This window comes from Nelusetta ayraudi, unplaced genomic scaffold (genome assembly GCF_046127955.1).
Source record: "Nelusetta ayraudi isolate G7.1 ecotype Tasmania unplaced genomic scaffold, CSIRO-AGI_Nayr_v1 ptg000135l, whole genome shotgun sequence".
Taxonomy (NCBI): Eukaryota; Metazoa; Chordata; class Actinopteri; order Tetraodontiformes; family Monacanthidae; genus Nelusetta; species Nelusetta ayraudi.
The window spans coordinates 16,556,199-16,575,775 of NW_027466185.1; the positions used below are offsets into that span (position 1 = coordinate 16,556,199).

Genomic DNA, 19,577 nt, shown 5'->3' on the forward strand with positions numbered 1-19,577 from the left:
CTCGTTTGGACAAGAATGTTAATGGTAGTTTGTTATTGAAAGTGACTGAAGCATTTCTGTTAGGAGTGAGCATTCGCTTTGTCTGACAGCTGCAGTGAATATGTTGTGTTTTTTGAGGAGCAACACAGTTTAACTAACACAAGTAACACAACATAAGCAACAGCAAAGTAAATGGTTTCTTAAAATGTTAATTAAAAACCTCTTTGAACCATCATTTATCCTACGATGCTGACACACACACACTCAGATCTGATCCAAGGTCAGTTCTCCTGTCAGGTTTAGGTATGTTTTCCATTTTTCATAACTCTTCTGAGCTGTCAGTAGATCGTGTTCTCCTTTGCAGAACAAAATGAATGAGGGAAAAATTGAAAAGCAACGATTAAAAGCTGCAAATTTGCACTTTGTTTTCTAACTTCAATCTTTGTTTTCTTTATTTTTCATGAGTCACTTCTCAGCTCCTGTCTTGCTTGATGTTAAGCTATTAATTACAGAATTTATACCGTTAACTATTCACTTAACAGCCTGGACAGATGATAAATTGCTGTCGCTATTCATTTAAATCACTATCTATTTAAATGCACTATTCCATAAACAGTGAGCTCTTTAGCAGAGGTCACTTTGCTGCCTCATATGTTGACTAAAGGCATCTATAGATCATCTAGAGACAGTATAGTACATGTGTATTAGCAGTATTTAGCTGAGACTTTGAGCTGAACAGCATGTAGTGATTCTTTACCTCATCAATAAATAGTTATTTTGGAAAGCATTAAGATTCTCTACCTGTTACTGTGCATTATATTCATATATGTGCAAAGAAAATTGCATGAAATAAATACTACTTTTCTATTCTATCATGTAAAACTATATATATTGCACACTGGCCTGCTGTGATTGATGATTGTGTGTGTAAACCAATTCAGCCACTGTGAGTTTGTCACAATTTTTCATGAACTTGACACAACAGCAGTAATACATTGGTTATTATAACCTGTCCTTGTTCTGCTTCTTTCTGTTTGCCTGGAGGAGCGCAGGCTCATAGAGATTCAAACCTTTCACAGTTAATGTCCACACTCAGTTTAAAAATAGATTTTTCTTTCATTGGAAACAGTTGTGGGGAAGTCGACATTATCAGCCACCACTGAGATCATGAATAGTTGTGTACACTGCACTGAAAACACTCACTGTTAGAGAATGTCCAGTGTGTCTGAACTCGTTTGAAACTAAATGGAAAAGAACCTTCATTATTGTCTTGGTGGAGATTTGTATTCACCCAGCAGGTTATGGCTGCTGTGTGAAAAGCTGGATGATTGAATAAAAGTGGTCAGTGGTGGCTGTTACTTTCCAATATTGACACGTTTCCACGCTTTTGTTGCACATAATGGTCAGCTTTTCACTTTGGCATTGTGTAAAACCTCAACAGGTAAATGTAGAGGCTTCATTAAAAAAAAAAAAATCCTTAACCTATGATTTAAGAGTCAAGAAAATTAAAGGAGAACATTAAAAAAATAATAATGTTAATTAATAAATAATTTTATATTTGGCTGCAAAGCTGCACTACAATATTCACCCTCCAGGGAGTGTAGGTCACATGACACGGACCTTGACCAATACACAGCTCCAGAAGGCTGCGGCGCACAGTTGTGTATGTGTTGGCAAACCTTCTCTTAGTGCGCACTTTCACATTTGACCATCGTCTGATCTTCCTGGCTGTTGCTTCAGTTAGTGTTTAGTTCTACATAGAAACTATGGGACGACACAATGATTGCTTCCATTTCACATCTTCGGAGGCAACGATTAATCAGAAGGAATCTGAAGAAGAAACAAAATGAAAAGACAACGCTATTGGCCAGAAAGATTAAAAAAACAAAAACAAAAACCAACAAACATCATTTTCAAATTTGAAAATTGGAATTGTTCCCGTTGGGTCGAACACTTTCTATTGGAGGTTTCATAATCAACAACAACTGAAATAACTGTTTTCATATTTTACCTTCCGTTCGTAATCTCTTTACTCTTTGAACGCAATCCACAGGTGCTCTACACGTTCTCCTGCGCTGTTGAGTTGGACTTGTCCTCCAGCGGAGTGCTTTCGGCTGCAGGAGCAGCAGCAGGTGGCGTCGCCTCCACCAGTGGGACCTTCTCCTTCACTGGTGAGGAGGGGTGTGTTGCAGCTGCGCTGGCACTGGGCGGCGGGTCCTCAACAGAGGAGGAGGTGGCCGCCGGCCTGCTGCCGAAGCTGTTGGCTATCTCCTCAAAGGTCTTGCCCCTGGTCTCGGGCACTTTGAGGAAGGTGAAGACGATGAAGACGATGAGGAAAGCAGTGAAGATGAGGAAGACCCATGGCCCACACAGTTCCTGGGAAGAATAGAGATGGGTAATAATGTTTAATATCCCAGACGGGTAAACACACAAGACAATAAAAAGTTTGGATCAAGAACTGTCCAGCATTTTAGTGGTGATGGGCGATAACATATTTTTCAAATTCAATATGATATTCAATATTTTGTGGGGTTGATATTGTGATATTGATGTCAATATCAATAAACCTTTTGGTTTCTAATTTTTTCAATCAATGAAAAGTTAAAAATCACAATATACATATCACAAAAATCAAAAACAGTTAAAGAAAATGTTTACAGTGCAATAAAATTTAAATATGAATCATAGATAAGTAAAAAGTGTATAAAAGTGTATAAAAATATTTCCTTCAAATTATTGATACAAAATTGTACTCTGATTAGTGATCGATATATCAATGAAAATATCGATATGCACATCACTATATTTTAGCTGTTTCAAGGCTCATTTTCTGCTGTTTTTGACAGGAAAATTGTAATTGCTCACCACTAGTTTCGGGAAGCTCATTCCGACGATGAAGTTGGACGTCCAGTTGCAGCAGCCCGCCACGGCCATGGCGGCTGGGCGGGGCCCCTGGGAGAAGAGCTCGGCCACTATGAACCACGGGATTGGACCGGGGCCCAGCTCGAACATGGCCACAAACAGCATGACAGCAGAGATCGCCACATAGCTCATGGCTGGCAAGTCTTTCTGCACAGATACATGGACAGGGAGGAAATGACATGTGTTCAGAATGTGTATTAACTGACATTATGTTGTAAAGATGATCAGTCTGAGGCAGAGCTGCTCTACAGTAGTAGTGCGTAATAAATGTTCCAAAAACAAAGGCATAACAAAACAAAAAGGCTTGTTAAAGTGTTCAATCCAGACAAAATGCTTTTTGTTTCTGTTTGACAGACTTCATCTACATGCTTGGTGTGTTACTAAGGAACATTTTTCTGATATTTGTATCCCATCAACTTTAATTTTAGATCCTCTGCATCATTTTTCTGTTAAGGAATGCATGTAAATAACTGTATATATAATATAGTTTAACATCAAGAAAACAATTCATTCATTCATCTTCTATACCCGCTTATTCCTATGCAGGGTCACGGGGGTCTGCTGGAGCCTATCCCAGCTGTCTTAGGGCGAAGGCAGGGGACACCCTGGACAAGTTGCCAGTTCATCGCAGGGCCACATAGAGACAAACAACCATTCACACTCACATGCACACCTACGGACAATTTAGAGTGTTCAATTGACCTCACATGCATGTTTTTGGAGTGTGGGAGGAAGCCGGAGAACCCGGAGAGAAGCCACGCAGACACAGGGAGAACATGCAAACTCCACACAGAAAGGTCCCAGGCCCGGGCCCTGGAATCGAACCCACGACCTTCTTGCTGTGAGGCGGCGGCGCTAACCACTGCGCCACCGTATCGCCCAAGAAAACAATTATATATATTTTTTCTTTTTTTGCAAAACAGTAAGTTTGAAAATTGAAGCAGTCCTACTAAGATTATAATAATTTGTGGCAGTGGTGACATAAACCTTGCACTGGAAAGCACTGGATATCAAACCATGAGGATTTGCACTCACCAGCAGCAAAGAAATGGTCATGATCAGAGCGCTGACTGCCATTCCGCTCAGTCCCAGAAGGTGCAGAGTTCTCCGTCCAGCCTTCTCCACCAGGAACAGCTGGCAAACACAAGATCGAGCGGTAAACTGCAGAGTTCACACAGAGCAAAGCGCAGACACACGGGCAGCGGCTGACAGAGTGGCGACTCTCACAGAAACAACAGTGAAGATTGTGTTGACGACTCCGGCTCCGATGGTGGCGTAGATGGGCTGCTTCACCCCAGCTGAGTCAAAGATGCCAGTAGAGTAGTAGAACACCTGAGGACACAGACAGGACGGTCAGTACACAACATGGTGTCTGTATCTATCTGCCTGACTTGGACTCTGACACTCAGTACTTCCTCTGGAGCGGTGAGTTTTCCAATCGTGTCGTAATGGACGCACTTCATCAGAATGATTTGCATGGAGCCAAGTATTGCAATTAGAATTGGATTATATGTCCAAAGCGAATAGGAATGTTCCATGTAAACACCCACCTCTGAAGACAACAGGCCCATTTCTAATGGAAATTAATTTGGTTCCCTTTGTTTGTTCCCAAACCAATCAGAAGTAAAATTGTCTCAGGGAAACTGTGAAATGGAAAGTTGTGTGTCTTCACACTTGCAAACATGGAAGCCTCCAAACAGCACAGCAGCCTACACTGGAGTATAGAGGTGTTTTTTTTTATTAATTAAAAAGCTCAAAAGGCTATTGTCATATGTTATAAAATTATTGCGCGCTTTGATTGTTGCAAAGCTTGAAATGATGACGTATTTAACAAATGTTCAGGTGATGATTCGATTAATCTGCACATAAGGCTGTAAAAAGTCATTTTGAATAAATTCTGTGAGAATTTGAAAACACATTTGAATTTTCTGAATTGTGATTTTTTTAATTGTATTATTTTTCTTGGAAAATGTGCTTATAAGAGATTATTGTAAAGTATATGTTTAGATTGGTTTTATTTGTGACAGTGACCACATTATGACTGTGGAGAGAAATTTTGTGCAACAATGTTAACATTGCCATGTGTGTGAGTGAATGAGTGTGTGACTCACAGCGTTGATCCCTGACAGTTGCTGCGAGAGCTGCAGCATGACGGCGATCAGTAGCGGCTGTCGATACGACGGCGAGCGGAAAAGCTCCACGATGGTGACCTTCTTCTCCGTGGCCATCTTGGCGCTCTCCTCCTTCATCTCCTGAAGGTCTTTACTCACATCCTCAGTGCCACGCAGACGCACCAGCGCTGTGGGCGGGACAATGATCAGGAATAAAGCGGGATTTGTTTTCACGTCTAAACATCCAAGAAAATCTGGTGCACTTTACACAGGGCTTAAATGGTTAAATGTCACGTTCCTGTTTCATATGTTACATGCTTCATACATAATCTAAGATGTAACCCCACAAAACTTCATCTTTGGCGTCGAGTGAGGGAGAAGTGGGTCAATGCTTCTGAGTTCCTCCTGACAGGCTGCATGTTATGCAGATGCCAAAACCTGCTGCCTGTTCAAGGACTCTCCCTCTCTCTCTCTCTCTCTCTCTCTCGCCAGGAAAAACATCAGACCTGACCCGCCCCATCTCACCGCTGTGTCTCCCTGAAATTGCTGATTCTATTCCAGCTTTCTCCTTGATCTTTTCTGTTCATTTATTCCGCAGATCTTTTGACATCTGATAGTGTCTGGCAGTTTGAGTCTCCCTCCATTCTTTATGCGCACAAAATGAGTATTTATTTTCATAGTTCACTGCTTAAATCCTCTAGTTAACTTAAACTAAAATTGTTAAAATAGTAATATTATCAAGAGGTGGCTATTAGTCACTGATGTACTTGGACTGCATGTGTTCATAGACAGATAGAAACTTTATTGTCCGTTTTTCAGTAAAAAACAAACAGAAATTGGTGCAATAAGAGACCTGTCCCCAAGATCTGTGTGTGCTACCTCCTGGATAATGGACTTTAAACTGTAATAGTGTTGGTATTAGCATTTTTTAACATCACAAGGGATAATTAAAACCCAAGAGAATAACCCGTTGATTGTTAGTAATTACTAGTGCAGAGAACACGGCAGCGGCGATTGTAGAAGTATGTGGCAGTAGGAAATGGTACGTTGCAGTTGTCTGTTCATACCTTTACATGCCTGCTCCTCCTGTTTAAGGTTGATGAGCAGGAAGCGAGGGCTCTCAGGACAGAAGGGCAGCAGGATGCACTGAAGCACAGCAGGGATGACAGTGATGGCCAGGAGCAGGGGCCACAGCTTCTCTGAGCCCAGCAGAGCCTCCAGGCCAAAGACCTAAAGACAAGAACAAACCATCTCAAAGTGTTACTCATACAACATCGTTCCATTCAGCAATTTTCTCGAGGTAAGGAATTAAGAAGGGCAAGTGATACATGAAGTTTGGTGTCTTGTCACTCCCACTGCTGACCTGTGCAATCAGGATGCCCACCACCACGCCAAGCTGGTGGAGAGTGCCGAACGCTCCTCGCAGGGGAGTGGGCGACACCTCTCCCACGTACATGGGTGTCAGGCCGGTGAAAAGGCCGCAGAACAAGCCGATGACCAGGCGTCCAGCGATCACCATCTCATAGGAGGAGCAGATGGTGGAGAAGCCCATCAGGAGGCCGCCGATCACGGCCAGAATGTTCACCAGGAACATTGAGCGACGCCTGAGAAGGTGCAGAGAGGGAAGGAGAAGATAGACCTGTGAGGTGCTTTTAAACACACTGCATATTCACTTTAGAAGTGCCAGAAATAAACAAATAATTCAACTTCATGGGCTGTTTTTGTCGTGCTGTAAATGAATTTGCTTCCTGCAAGCCAATTAGTGTGTGTGGGAATGTGTGTTTCTGAGTACAAAAAACAGAAAAACATTGGCTGTGTATAAAAGTGGATGGACAATCCGGTTTTAAAAAGGATACCAACGAGGAATTGCCAAAAACCAGAACCGTTGCAAACAACAGAATGCATCATTTTCGGTCCCAGAGGTGGTTGCATTCTATCCACTATCAATGCATCAGCAGGCACCTGTACAAACTGGTTAAAGTGCTTTTGTTTGTCTAAGTCACTGGCAAATAAATAATTTAATTGGGCCTTTGGTCCATTTTGTCCGATTCTGTATAATTTACAGTCTCCAGGGGCTCCAGTTTAGTAACCGAGTGTAGTCAGCTGACCTGGTGGCCATTGAGCTACACACTGCACTCTAATCATTGCCCACCTGGTAGACACACACCCAAATATGGAACCTTAACATCTTAAAATGAACCGGAAACTCAAGGTGACCTTGAAACCAACCTTCAAAAAAAAATATTTTTTTAAATAAATTAATATGCTATGAATTTTGACTCATTAAGGAAAACATTTATTGTCCAGAATCACAAGTGAACTTTAAAATACTATTTAAGAATATCTTACATGAATGAGAATATTCTCACAAAGTCATCAAGATGAGGTGGAGAAAATCCAAATGCATTAGCAGAGTGTTGTTTCATAGCACACCAAACATTTTAATGGAAGTGGGTTTTGAACAACATTCTCTCTTCAACATGATGCACAGACTCAAGCTCCCTGCCAGTAGGTGTTAATGGCTCGGGATGATTCAACCCAGCCACACAGGAAGAGCCCAGAGCCACGAGAACAAGAAGAAGAAAGTACTCACAACATCCACACAAACACAACTCAGGTTGTGTAGCTTCTAACTACAGAGGAGACACTAAACTCATTGAAGACGCGTGTTTCCTACCTGCCAAACCTGTTGGCCATGACTCCCACACTGAAGGATCCCACCATACCGCCAACGCTAAAGATGGACACGGCAACACTCCAGACAATTGTGCAAACTCCTGGGCTGATTGGCTGTCCATAACGCTCCATCCAGGTGTCGTTGAAGAAAGATCGTAGTTTCTGAGGGCATGGAAAGAGAAACAGTTGGGAATTTTTTTTCTTTTTTTTTTTTTTTTAAATCAACCACGCTTTATATTTGGACTCTTCAGATTTTGACATTGAGCCCCTGGCTTCCATCCGTGTTGTGGTCTCTCAAATTCTGACTGACCTGCTCGGGAGCATTGATGACTCCGGTGTTGTAGCCAAACTGCAGAGAGCCGATGACGGCGGTGCCCAAAGAGAACAGCAGGTAGCCGGTGACCTGCTTCTGCTGCAGGGAGAAAGTGTTGGGAGAACAAGGGGAAGAAAAGGCAACGGGACAATGTCAGTGCGGAAATAAATTCAGGACCACGAGGAAGGAAAAAGACCCGACAGGAGCCAGGATGAATTTCGTAATTGCAGCCATTAGGAAGATTGTGGCACCGAGGCCAGACAGGGCTGTGCAGCGAACACATAAACAGTATCAGATATCAGACAGTGACTTCATGCTCAGAATATTCATAAACACACAGTTTCAGCATTGGATTATTATATATAAACAAGGTCATAAAACAAATGATGCACCCAGATACACAACTGGAAATCTTATTAGGTTTTGTACATCCTCTGCAGAACAAACAACTTCATGATTTAATTTTCTAAACCCAACAGAAGAAATTTTAGACAAATGAAAATCAATACTGCCCCTGATCAAGCCTCAACAAAATCCATAACCTATGCAAAGAGCAGTGACTATCTAAATGAATGGAATGGAATTAATACTACTACTATTACTACTACTACTACTAATGATGATGATAAGAAAAACTTAAAACAGAGATGAAAGTTATGTGTAATGGTCAGATTCTGTTCCTCTGTCTTGGTCGTCTTCCCCCCCTTAGAAAATGGCAAACCGAGATAGGCTCCACACTTTTTGCAACCAAAAACATGAAAAAAAATGACTCAACTATCTTAGCTGCCCACTGAAGTGGTCACCTTTAAATGTTAAACCTGTCAAAGCCAACAGCTTTGTCTCTTCAAGTATTCTCAGGTCAGACATTGATGCAATAAATTCAACAATAAATTCAGTGGTTAAGTTAAGTTCAGTTCTTCAAGGTGAACTTAGAGGTCAATACAGATTATAGAGTCCAAAACAATATTTTATTCATTGAGTCCATATCCAGACACTAGAATCACATCTAGCAAACCAAAATATGGCAATAAAAAAAACTGGTGATGGAAGCAGCACTTGGAAAAAACTCTCAAATATGGCTAAAAGGTGTTGACGCTCTCATGAGGTGGTTTTTCCCACACGTATCCATATAGACAGATATCGCAAAAGTGTCATGGAAACACTTTTTCGTATTTACACGTCAGCGGACGTGACCAGTTCACTGACCAGTGAATATGGTGCGTTATGATTGGATGGAGGAGGGGACGGAATGTTTTTTACAAGTCATCAAAGAGAAAAATATAACAACCATTCCTGACAGCAAACAAATGTAAATAAACAAAAGCAAACGTTATTCTCGTAAATCTCGTGAGCCGAGATTTGACCAGAATTACGGATTCTCGTCATTCAATGGAAACACCTGCAAATCGCAATTGTGCTTGGTCGAAACTTTAGAAATATCGCTTTTATTTTATTAAAGGCAGTAATGGAAACGCAGCTAATATCTGTGGCAGGTCAGGCTGGGCCGCCCCAGGGGAAAGTAGGCCACTGTGTCTTTGTTGGTGCTGATATCAGTAATAAAGCCCCAGTGCTGACGGCGCAGACTGACTGCGTCCCTGCTGTATGCGACGGTGCTGATATCCGAACGGCTCTCAGGTGATGCGCTGCCCTTGGTTCAACCGCGTCACCACGAGAAGGTCAGACTGCATCAACACAGGAGGCTCTGCTATGGATTTGTTAAAGCCTGGTGGGTGTGGCCAGCGAGGGACCAATCAGACGACGAGAGGGAGGCAGAAAGATCAAACTGGAATTAATGAGCGCAAGAAAATAACTGAGCGGAGGCGGATGAGTCGGAGCCTGGGGGCGAATCCGATTAGACTGTCCGTCTTCTTTCATGACAGCAAGTAAACATGAACATTTTCCTTTAGAGATGCTGCTTTTAGAGCCTGCTTCACTCCAGGCCTACGCTAGCACCTGACTAAGCAAAGGCGCCAAGAGGTTCCTGCGTAATTAGGATAGTGAGATGTCCTTGTAGTAAAGAAGAGGTGGAGAGAAAAAAATTAAAAGCAAATTGACATTGACTTTTGTATTTTTTGTCAAAGCTTTTGTAGGATCTTCTTGCTCTGAATGAAGACATCAACTTAAAAGGTAGCATTTGAAGTAAGCAACTATACATGTCTGTAAGAAAAAAAAACAATAGAAGAAGTTAAAAAGTAATTTAATCATAGGAATAAAGTAATGGGAATGTTGATGTAGCAGTAGAATGGAAAGTAATTGCCTAGAAAAGAGAGACTGCAACTTGCTTTAGTGGAATAGAAGGGAGTTTTTACGAGTTCTACTTTGACACAAATTCAGTTCAAATGGGACATTTTAAAAAAAAGAATAATTCACTAAAAGGGAAAAATACTGAAAAACCATAACAAGAGAATTATTTGATTACTTCTTTACTTTCCCTCAAAGGGGCTTTTAAACCAATGACTTTTCAGATAACAGGCTGTGCGTGCGCACGCACGTCCACTCTGGTGTGTTTGTCCCGAGGGTCACCTTCCTCCTTTGTCCTCACTCCAACCAGGACCAGCTTCCTTTTTCTGTCTAGTCACTGTGACTCAGTGGAAATGATCTGTCATATGATAGCAGCCAAAAGCTCCTTCAACAGGAGTGTGTGTGTAAAACAAGCATATTGCTGCTATGGCCACTAACTTTTCAATAAGCGCGCCTTCATTTAGAATCTGGAGCCTTCAAAAGTGTAAAGTAACGAGGAATCCAGTGTTAAAAGTGACAACACTTCAGTTTGCTACTTTTATGAGTCACAATCGCACCTTTTCCAAACCAAAGGCAGGTTCATTACTTGGTGACTGGACAGTGAAGCTCCTGCAGGTCCTGATAGGACAAGAAGATTTTAGTTTTTAGGATCCACAGCCCTGGAACATGATTTGCTGTGTAAATTAATCATACTACATCAGGAAGTCCAGAGATTTGTCCAGATCGTGAACCCAATTAGCGTCAGCGAGGCGAACCCATGTTTGCAATGTGAACATTGCGGAAAGGAACTTACTCTGTGAGGGGATTAGAGTGGCACAGGGCAGGGCAAACTGTTTGACTGGTGGAGCCACGGTGGGTGGTAAAATGTGACAGAGGAGCCGGAGCAGCAGCAGATAAATGGAGTGTTTCAATTAGAATTGAACAAAAGCAAAGTTACAACCAAATCAGTGTCTTTGAAGCCCCACAGTGTTTAGCTCTTTATTGCAATGACTCTGAAAACACTGAAAAGTGGGTGAACGACAAGCCAACCTTTCCCTGTTTCCAATGAAACAGTCATTTTATTTGTCAAATACTTTTGGGCTGGAAAAATAATACTCAAAAATGTTTATCACTATGAAGGGGCAGCCTGTTTTAAAAATACAGCCTTTTACCTTGGAGCTTTACCATGGTCTCTTTGTTTTAAAGGTGCCTGCTGCTCACTGAATGGCGCTGAGTTACTATAGCGACCGTGTTCATGATGACGAAGCGCCACCGCACAGAGAAGCTCCAGGGACTCACTTGAGACCCACAACACTGAAGTGGACGCATTATATTTTCTGCCATCTGCCATCACAGATAAAGACCCACAGGTGGCTTCGGAGGTGAACTAATGTTGTCAGTGAAGTGTGACTCAGATCAATACACCAACTGCTCCCCACTCAGTGTCCTCCCTGATCTACCCAGTTGTGTTTTGCCTTCAAAAATAGCTTCATCATGGTGTGTCTACGTGCTTCACTCCAACTGCAGACGTCCTTTTGCTGTTTCCCGACTTCCTCACCCCCCCTCCCATCAAGCCGCTGCCCGATCCCCCTCCCCACCAAACCCCACCCCACCCCACTGTCCACAGCCTGCAGGTGACATTTTATTGAGCCATGCAGGCAAATGCACACAACACAGGGAGCGACAACACGCACGTAGCAGGAAGTCATAAGTTAAAGCGGCTCTACAGTGCTGCAACGATGCATGTGTGTAACACACACACACTGTACAGACACACACACTGTATTTGACCTACATCAAAGAGAGAGAGAGAGAGAGAGAGAGAGAGAGAGAGAGAGAGAGAGAGAGAGAGCGCAAAGCTCGTCATCAGCTTTGTAGTTAAACCGAGAGGATTTATTTATTGAACTGTTTTCGGTCGTGCAAAGAATTTTATTTTTAACAGTCACTAAATTTTAATTTAGGAGTCCAGCTGCTCCCATGGCATGTATTGATAAACTCGTCAATAGTCATCACCAGAGGTCAGAGCAGGAGAGCCTCTGTGGCTCGCAGCAGAGCACAAACATACACAAACTGCCACGAAATCACACACACAATCAAATAGACTACAATGTAATCACAAAGCCACCATGCCGGAAAAAAAAAAAAATCCTCATGTTGTTTAACTATAGATCAATATCTGGTGTTAACGCTACACCTTTGTCACCCAGTGACAATTGATTGCTCTGGATGTAAATCAAGAGGTATTGTAACTGTCAGGTTTCCTGGTCACCCACTGGTCCACTAACCTGGGGAGACCGGAAGGTCTTCACATTTGAATTGAGGTTTATTGTCTACTCACTTACGTCGATGCACTTTTCTAATCAAAAAGAGCCACAATAAAGCTTTCTTCAAGTCAGCAGAGCATCTTCCCAACTCAGTCGACGACATCAACATCACAATATCAGCGCTTGCGCATCCCATGATGCTTTGCGATTAGAGCGCTCATCACCCAAGCTTGCAAATATCATACATACATTACTTATTACACCAATATGATACCTGCAAGTCTACTTCCGCGTTACACAAAGCAACTCAACAGCTACGATAGAAAAGAGTGACGTGCATTTAACAACAAAATAATGCAAGACGTGATTGTAGTGTTGTAGTCCAGACGGCACCAACCCAGACCAAGACCTTATCAAGACTAGAGAGCATGGATAAAGTAAAATAACAACAAAACAGAATAATTTTAAATTCCAGTTTGCTTCTAAATGCAACAGCAACATCTCTTTTCAGCAAGGTGTCTTTTAATAATTTTCTTCAACATTTTGCTGCTTTGTCAACTATTTTGAAACATTTTCAAAAAAACAACTTTGCTTCATAAAACATAAAATTAAAAAAAATATATCAAAAATCAATGAACTAGGAATAAGAGGGCAGGGTGTCACTCTGGGTGTCATCAACAGAGCGTTAAACAGCAGCTGCTGGATTCTTTTCTGTTATTATCGTGTCATTATAGTGTTGGCTGAGTCTCCACTGGTCTGGATGAAAATCCCCCAGTCCGTCCAGTCCCAGACCGAGACCACACCCAGTAAAAATGCCTTTAAAAGACCCTTGAAAAGTGCCAAGGTCCAATTTCCAGCGCTACACTACGTGACTGTACCAACACCAAGACACACGACGTGTTCCTCCACTGGTCCGCAGTGACTCAGACCGAACCTCAGTGCTCGTGTGTGATCGAAGCAGGGAATCTCTCACCTGTCCCTCCATCTTCTACGATCTCCTCTCGCGCTGCTTCACTTTGAAACTTGTGGTTGGCGGAGGGGCAGATCTTCAGGTGGTGGTTCGGGGGAGCCGCCTTCGGACGCAGACGAGAGCAGACAGCCTGCAGAACAGGAAGCGGTGTCGTGAGGCGCTGTCCATGGTAGCGCGGAGCAGCGCAGCGCGGCACAAAAGAACACACGTCTCATCTGCACACACGAGCTTTCATTCCTCGTCCTTTCACTCGTTATTATTTTCTGATTCTGATTCTGATTCTTTTCACGACCACACAGCTGGAATTTTGTCGTCAGTACAACTTGGCACAGATAGATAGTATCTATCTATCTATCTATCTATCTATCTATCTATCTATCTATCTATCTATCGCTTCCAGCATTTAGACACATCTTATTCATACACTCAGACAGAAACAAAAACAACGGTCATGCATGACGCCTCCTCAGTGTTCATCAAAACCGCTCTGCCGGGTCTGACCTTTAGCTCACTGCTGCTCTACAGCCCCAAATAGTTGCACTAATAATAATACTACTACTACTACTAATAATAATAATAATAATAACAGTCCAAAATGCCGCACGAGAGCCGACTGTTGACTGCGCCACCTCACCGGTCGTGACTCACAGAGAGAAGCGCTAGCGAGCTGCCGCAGTGTCTTCCGCTGTTTCCTCCTCCTCCTCTTCTCCTCTTCTCCTCTTCTCTTCCCCTCTTCTTCTCCTCTAGTTGGTCTTATAGTTGCAGCTGTACGCGGAGAGCCGCACGTACACGCACGGACGCGCTCGTCTATGTGTGATTCTTCCAAACGCCGCCGCATCCGCCAATCTACACCGGTGATGCTGCGATGCCGTAACCTTGCTCCGCCCTTCCCTCCGTGACGTTCGGTGACACCGCCCCACGCATCCCGTGAGCGGCCATGTCCTATTATAGCCGCCGCCTTTATTCGGTTACTTGGTCATGTCATGTGACGAAAGCGTGCGCGCGTGCGTGCGCGCATGCGTGCATGGCGCGGATGAATCGCGGCGGTCGTGAGTTTTAGGTGGGATCACCCCCCTCACCACCCCCTCCCTTTTGGCGCTACACTCGGCTACCCATGATGCCTTTCGCCGGCGACCTTGACAGCCGAACCGCTGGGAGACTGATGCTGATGCTGCGGATGATGATGCAACGCCACCGTCACGAGAGCAACACGGTCACGCGCTTTGGCTCAAATGATGCTCAACTTGTAGAAATGACAAACTTTTCTCTTTTATATATGTACATATATATATATATATATATATATATATATATATATATATATATATATATACATATATATATATATATATATATATATACATATATATATATATATATATATACATATATATATATATACACACACATATATATATATATATATATATATACATACAGTACAAATACTCAAACCTCAGTCTCAAATCAATCTATGTACAACCAACAACCAAAGCAGTCAAATTGTGCAGATGCAGGGATGAGCAAGGTCTTCTAAACCATGAGTGCATCATTTTCCATTGAATCCAGGCAGAAATGTCCAGAATGTTCTCTGTCACACAGTGGGGAAGAGTTCTAGAGTTGTAGAAGGTGATGATGGTGATGTTGGCTCTGGGCAGGAAGGATCTCCTGAAGCTCCCTACAGACAACACAGCTGTGCCAGTCTCTTGGAGAAGACGCTCCCCTTAACAAACTTTGAACACGGTTTACGATCGACAGTTTGAGAACAGCGATTAAAGAAAAACATTTCCCCACATAAAAAAAAATCCATGTTGGAAGTCGTTGTCATGAGGCTAAAACGTGACTCAGTTTCAGTTCCTCATCAACAGTATTCTTTTTTTTTTTTTTTTTTTTTTTACAGAGCAAACACGGGGTAGAAGAACTGAAGGGTTTCCTCATTCATTTGAAGAAAGCTTTCAATTCAGTGTCAAAGCCATCAGAACTTTAGTTGATCCAGGCTACTTGCATGGATGGCATAACAGCCAAAATACCAACAGAAATGACTTTTCTCTTCTTTTGGTATCTGCGCTGTTGTTTTCTAGACGTGTCCCCAGATGACCTGACCACATACAACTATATGGGTGAAAGGGATAATGGCTAGCTGCTACAGTTAACAACTTCATCTATATTCATGTAACTGACCTTTAGAACTGCCAGGGGCTCAGAAGTAAACCTGATTTGTTGTGTTCTGCTTGTTTAAATCAATGCACCCAAACATCCCCTTTGTTTTCCATAAGATGAAGAGCAAAGACAAAACGCTTCACAGTATAATGTAATTTATTCAGTTGCCTTTGTACAGAAAGAGCAGATTTTTCACATTAAATACAAGGATGAGGAAAGTTCAGTGGGTGGAGAGGAAGGAGAGAGTTCAGATCTTTCCAGGGAAAGAACCCGAATCCTGCTGCTCGTCCCATTTCTGAACCTGCAGAGGAGAAAAAGGGAGATATATTATCATCTTTAGAGGTCAACAAACAAAGGCCTCGCTTGATTGAATCAGCAGCTCTGTGTTCTGAGCCGCTATCTTCTGCAAGCGCTGATATACAATATAATTAAATACAACCAAGCACTGTAATGCTTTAACACCTTGAGCACCGTGTTCGCTGTGTTTGTGTTTTTTAAACAACGGCTCTTTGCTCGTCCCTTCGTTGCGCGTGGAGTAGATGCAACTCACCCAGCTCATAGGGCAAAGGCTCTTGTAGACCCGCTGGTACCAAACACAGGGAGCCGTATCCTGATCCTTGGCAGTCAGGGCTTTACTGCATCGGTGGAAATCTGCAGCGAACACAGAATTCCACGTAGCACAGTCAAATCATTGGCTGATTTTGCCACCTGCTCGCAGCAGCCACCTGTAGTGATGTTTTAACAGCCTCTATATTTTGGCACATCAAACATTATATATGTTAGTGTTCTGTTGAATTCTAAAAAATAATGTGATTAATAAAATATATAAATATATAATATATTACAATAAGGAAAAAAAATGAAAGAAATAAAAATATCAACAAATTATTCAACTATTAGTATTTGATTTGCATTTAGTTTAATAAAGTGGTTCAGAAAGCACTATAAGAACCTACATTAGCTGTGGTAGAGATGACCAGAAGCAGAAATGATATAGAGATAATCTGAAGCGCTTTTCCCCAACATGTTACAAATGAAGGTTTATTCTGTTCTAAGATCAGCTGACAAGCCATTCTATACTGACCAATACCTGTCATACACAGTCTGAAGTTTATCAATATCAATAAACTTAAAACAAGCAATAAGGATTTGTAACTTTGCAGTTGGCTGCACAGAAAGATTCAGTGATATTTGCCTACAATCCACGATGGACAAAAAAAATGAAGGTTAACTGAGCAAGTTTGTAAACTTGGACCCAAGTCACGAAACAACCATGAAAGTAAGAAGCAAAATCTGATTAAACTGTCCTCCTCAGAAACGCAAAAGCCTTTTAAGAAACCCCCCAAATTCTTTACATTTAATAACATTGTTAGAAATCATGGTCTGCTAGAGGACGACATTAGGGAACAATTTAACTTCAGTTGCTTTTGGTCAGTCAGGTGTCAGCTGAGCCCCATTCTACACAAACAATATACCTAGTTTTCATCTGATATATGAATGATATAAAAATTGTAGCAACACGGTGGTGCAGCAAGAAGGTTGCTGGTTCGATTCCAGGCCTGGGACTTTTCTGTGTGGAGTTTTTGCATGTTCTCTCTGTGTCTGCTGGGTTCTCTCCGGGTTCTCCGGCTTCTTCCCACAGTCCAAAAAAAATGCATGTGAGGTGATTTGGAAACTCTAAATAGGCCGTGTGTGTGTGAGAGCGAATGGTTGGAAGAGGCTCCAGCAGACCTCCACAACCCCGAGTGCAGGAAGAAGCAGGTTTTGAAAATAGATGGATATAAAAATTGGCCAGACTTGAACCTACGGACGAGTAGAACTTGGGAAAGTTGTACAAATTATTTGTACTTATTTATTTCTTCTTCTTCAGGGAATTAGACTGTTATCTATTTGGACAAAACTTCTCCTTTACCCAGGTAGTTCTGGAAACAGTTGCGGGTCTGGTTGGTGTTGGGAAAGCGGGCGTCGAACGGGGCCGTCCTGTAATTCTTGATCTTCTCCTCCATCTGCTCAGACATTTTTACTGGATCTGCAAAAGACGAAATGAGAGTTTTATTTATAACCCTCCAATCCATAAGACACAGGACGACAGCTGCTGTTAACATTTATTTTTTAAATTTAATTTACCAAAATCAATCTGTAATATTAAATGACACTGTTTAAAGTTTTGAAGTCCCTGACTTATTTCATTTCTAACTTTATTCCCTCAGCGTTGAAATGGAAGTTTCATCAACACGTCGATATTGTTTATTAGAGGCCACTACGGTTGAAAACATTTGAATAAAATTTCCTGAGGCCACTTAAGAACGATAACGACTGTTGTAACCGTAACATGAAATGGTTAAAATGGACTGTATATTTAAGGCTCCAATGTCGCTAAGCCGCAGTCAGCTGACGGGCGGACATCAGCTCATAAGCGACTCTGAATTTGTTGAGACAAACGCGAAAGCACCATCAGACAACTCATCATCTCCCCCATAAAATAATTAATGAATTTAAGAAAAAATAAATAAATCACACTGTAAATTCAAAACAGTACCTTTTGCCACAGAAATTCCGATATTACCACAGCCCTTCGGTATCTTCTCATCCAAAGCGATGCCTTTACGCAATGCATGTTGGGAAGCCAGTATATCCCTGGTTAAGAGAGGCTGTTTAGAAGAGAAACACTCCCACCTGCTGGAAGTGTTGACGAGGTACAATACTGTCATATTAAACAGGTCATGTTTGTGCTCAGAAAAAAATATGACACAACTTTCAAAAACTTGAAAAGAAATAGTTATAAATAATAATGACTAAAATTCAATCATCATGACGATTAGTTTCTTTGGTGAATATTAGTGAATGTTTTTTTTTTTTTTTTTTAATTAAATTTTCTTGTTTTTTTCTTTTGTTGTGCTTTGCCTTGTTTCCCCCTGTCCAGCTGTATTTTTTTTACTCCCATCTAATCAGGTGTATTTTTTGGGCCTCCTCCAGCCTGCTGTTCTCTCCTGTAACAGATCCTCCTAATGTGGTTACAACGTATTCCCTATTATTAGTGTGAGTCATGCTCATCCGCTCTCATCTGGCTTGTGCTGCCAGTTACAGTTGGGGCGTGTAGGGAGAAGAAAAACATTGTTTTTTCCATTATTAATACAATTTTCCTATGACTGCTTTATACTAAAATTTACACATTGAATCTGCTAAATTACTCTTGAATTCCTCACATGAAGACACACACACACACACACACACACACACACACACACACACACACACACACGATGAACTATTAATAATATTATAATATAATAAATAAATCAGGAAATCATCCAACTTGTTTATGTTTTAGTTCATCATCACACTTCACACTGTTATCATGTAGAAAATTATAGAGATGGCTTTCTCAGTCAGTTCTACTTGTTGTCGTGCAAACATATCGATATAAAAATACATGTAATAAACATACAGGATCCAGGACACTCTCAGGATTTAACACACACAAAGTCAATGGATAATAAGGTAAATTTAAAGTAATTGCCGACATTATATGGACATAAGTACGGAACTTGTTTTGTTCCTGTTCTTCAAAGCTGTTTGTATAACAAATTTGTAGTCAAACATGTAACTCAATACTGATGTGTGTGGAGGTTTCGCTCTCAGCTCTCATCCGTTCTCGTAGCGCCTCCCAGTGTTAAACAGTGGTACTGATTGTTCATTCCATCCAGCAGACTAAATAACACTTTCAGCTGCATCCTTTTTCCAATACTTGAAATGGAAGCAGTCTAAAAGGGATTATGAAGAGAAGATTTACTGTAATATTGAGAGCTAAAGTTCAATAAGTCAAATGTTGGATATCAAGCACAGAAAGCTTGTGCGTTTCCATTTCAAAACAAGGAGTTAACAGTAAGATGACAATTAAAATGTGTTAGCAATGGCAAATACACAAGCATGTAGAGGCAATAACTAAAATGATTTTTATA

General features: G+C 41.6%; 2 protein-coding genes across 4 annotated transcripts; both read right to left on the reverse strand.

The window, feature by feature from the left end:
* Positions 1-273: 273 nt before the first annotated feature.
* Positions 274-14,375, reverse strand: LOC142876993 (solute carrier family 2, facilitated glucose transporter member 1-like). 3 transcript variants are annotated; one of them, XM_076011294.1, is made up of 12 exons: positions 14,104-14,375; positions 13,459-13,585; positions 7,999-8,100; positions 7,690-7,850; positions 6,376-6,616; positions 6,080-6,242; positions 5,013-5,200; positions 4,129-4,233; positions 3,937-4,035; positions 2,845-3,048; positions 1,991-2,355; positions 274-1,809 (listed from the first exon to the last, which is right to left on the reverse strand). In XM_076011294.1, the coding sequence occupies exons 2-11, from the start codon at positions 13,468-13,470 to the stop codon at positions 2,038-2,040; spliced, it is 1,593 nt and encodes a 530-aa protein (XP_075867409.1). In that variant the 5' UTR covers positions 13,471-13,585; positions 14,104-14,375; the 3' UTR covers positions 274-1,809; positions 1,991-2,037. The 3 variants fall into 3 exon arrangements, with proteins under 3 accessions (XP_075867409.1, XP_075867407.1, XP_075867408.1); XM_076011292.1 differs by having other exon boundaries at positions 274-2,355; XM_076011293.1 differs by having other exon boundaries at positions 274-2,355; positions 14,090-14,375.
* Positions 14,376-15,753: 1,378 nt separating this feature from the next.
* On the reverse strand, positions 15,754-18,219 carry LOC142876995 (cytochrome c oxidase subunit 6B1-like). Its single transcript, XM_076011295.1, has 4 exons — positions 18,155-18,219; positions 17,528-17,644; positions 16,166-16,266; positions 15,754-15,916 (listed from the first exon to the last, which is right to left on the reverse strand). The coding sequence occupies exons 2-4, from the start codon at positions 17,631-17,633 to the stop codon at positions 15,863-15,865; spliced, it is 261 nt and encodes an 86-aa protein (XP_075867410.1). The 5' UTR covers positions 17,634-17,644; positions 18,155-18,219; the 3' UTR covers positions 15,754-15,862.
* Between the last annotated feature and the right edge of the window lie 1,358 nt (positions 18,220-19,577).

Coding starts and splice junctions, on each gene's coding strand:
- LOC142876993 (XM_076011294.1), bottom strand. Junction 5,201..6,079: donor GGAGGAGCAGGCATGTAAAG/GTATGAACAGAC, acceptor TCCCGCCCACAG/CGCTGGTGCGTCTGCGTGGC. Junction 4,036..4,128: donor CAATCTTCACTGTTGTTTCT/GTGAGAGTCGCC, acceptor TGTGTTTGCCAG/CTGTTCCTGGTGGAGAAGGC.
- LOC142876995 (XM_076011295.1), bottom strand. CDS start 17,633: ATGTCTGAGCAGATGGAGGAGAAGATCAAGAATTACAGGACGGCCCCG. Junction 16,267..17,527: donor CTGTTTCCAGAACTACCTGG/GTAAAGGAGAAG, acceptor TGTTCGCTGCAG/ATTTCCACCGATGCAGTAAA. Junction 15,917..16,165: donor GCCTTTGCCCTATGAGCTGG/GTGAGTTGCATC, acceptor TCTCCTCTGCAG/GTTCAGAAATGGGACGAGCA.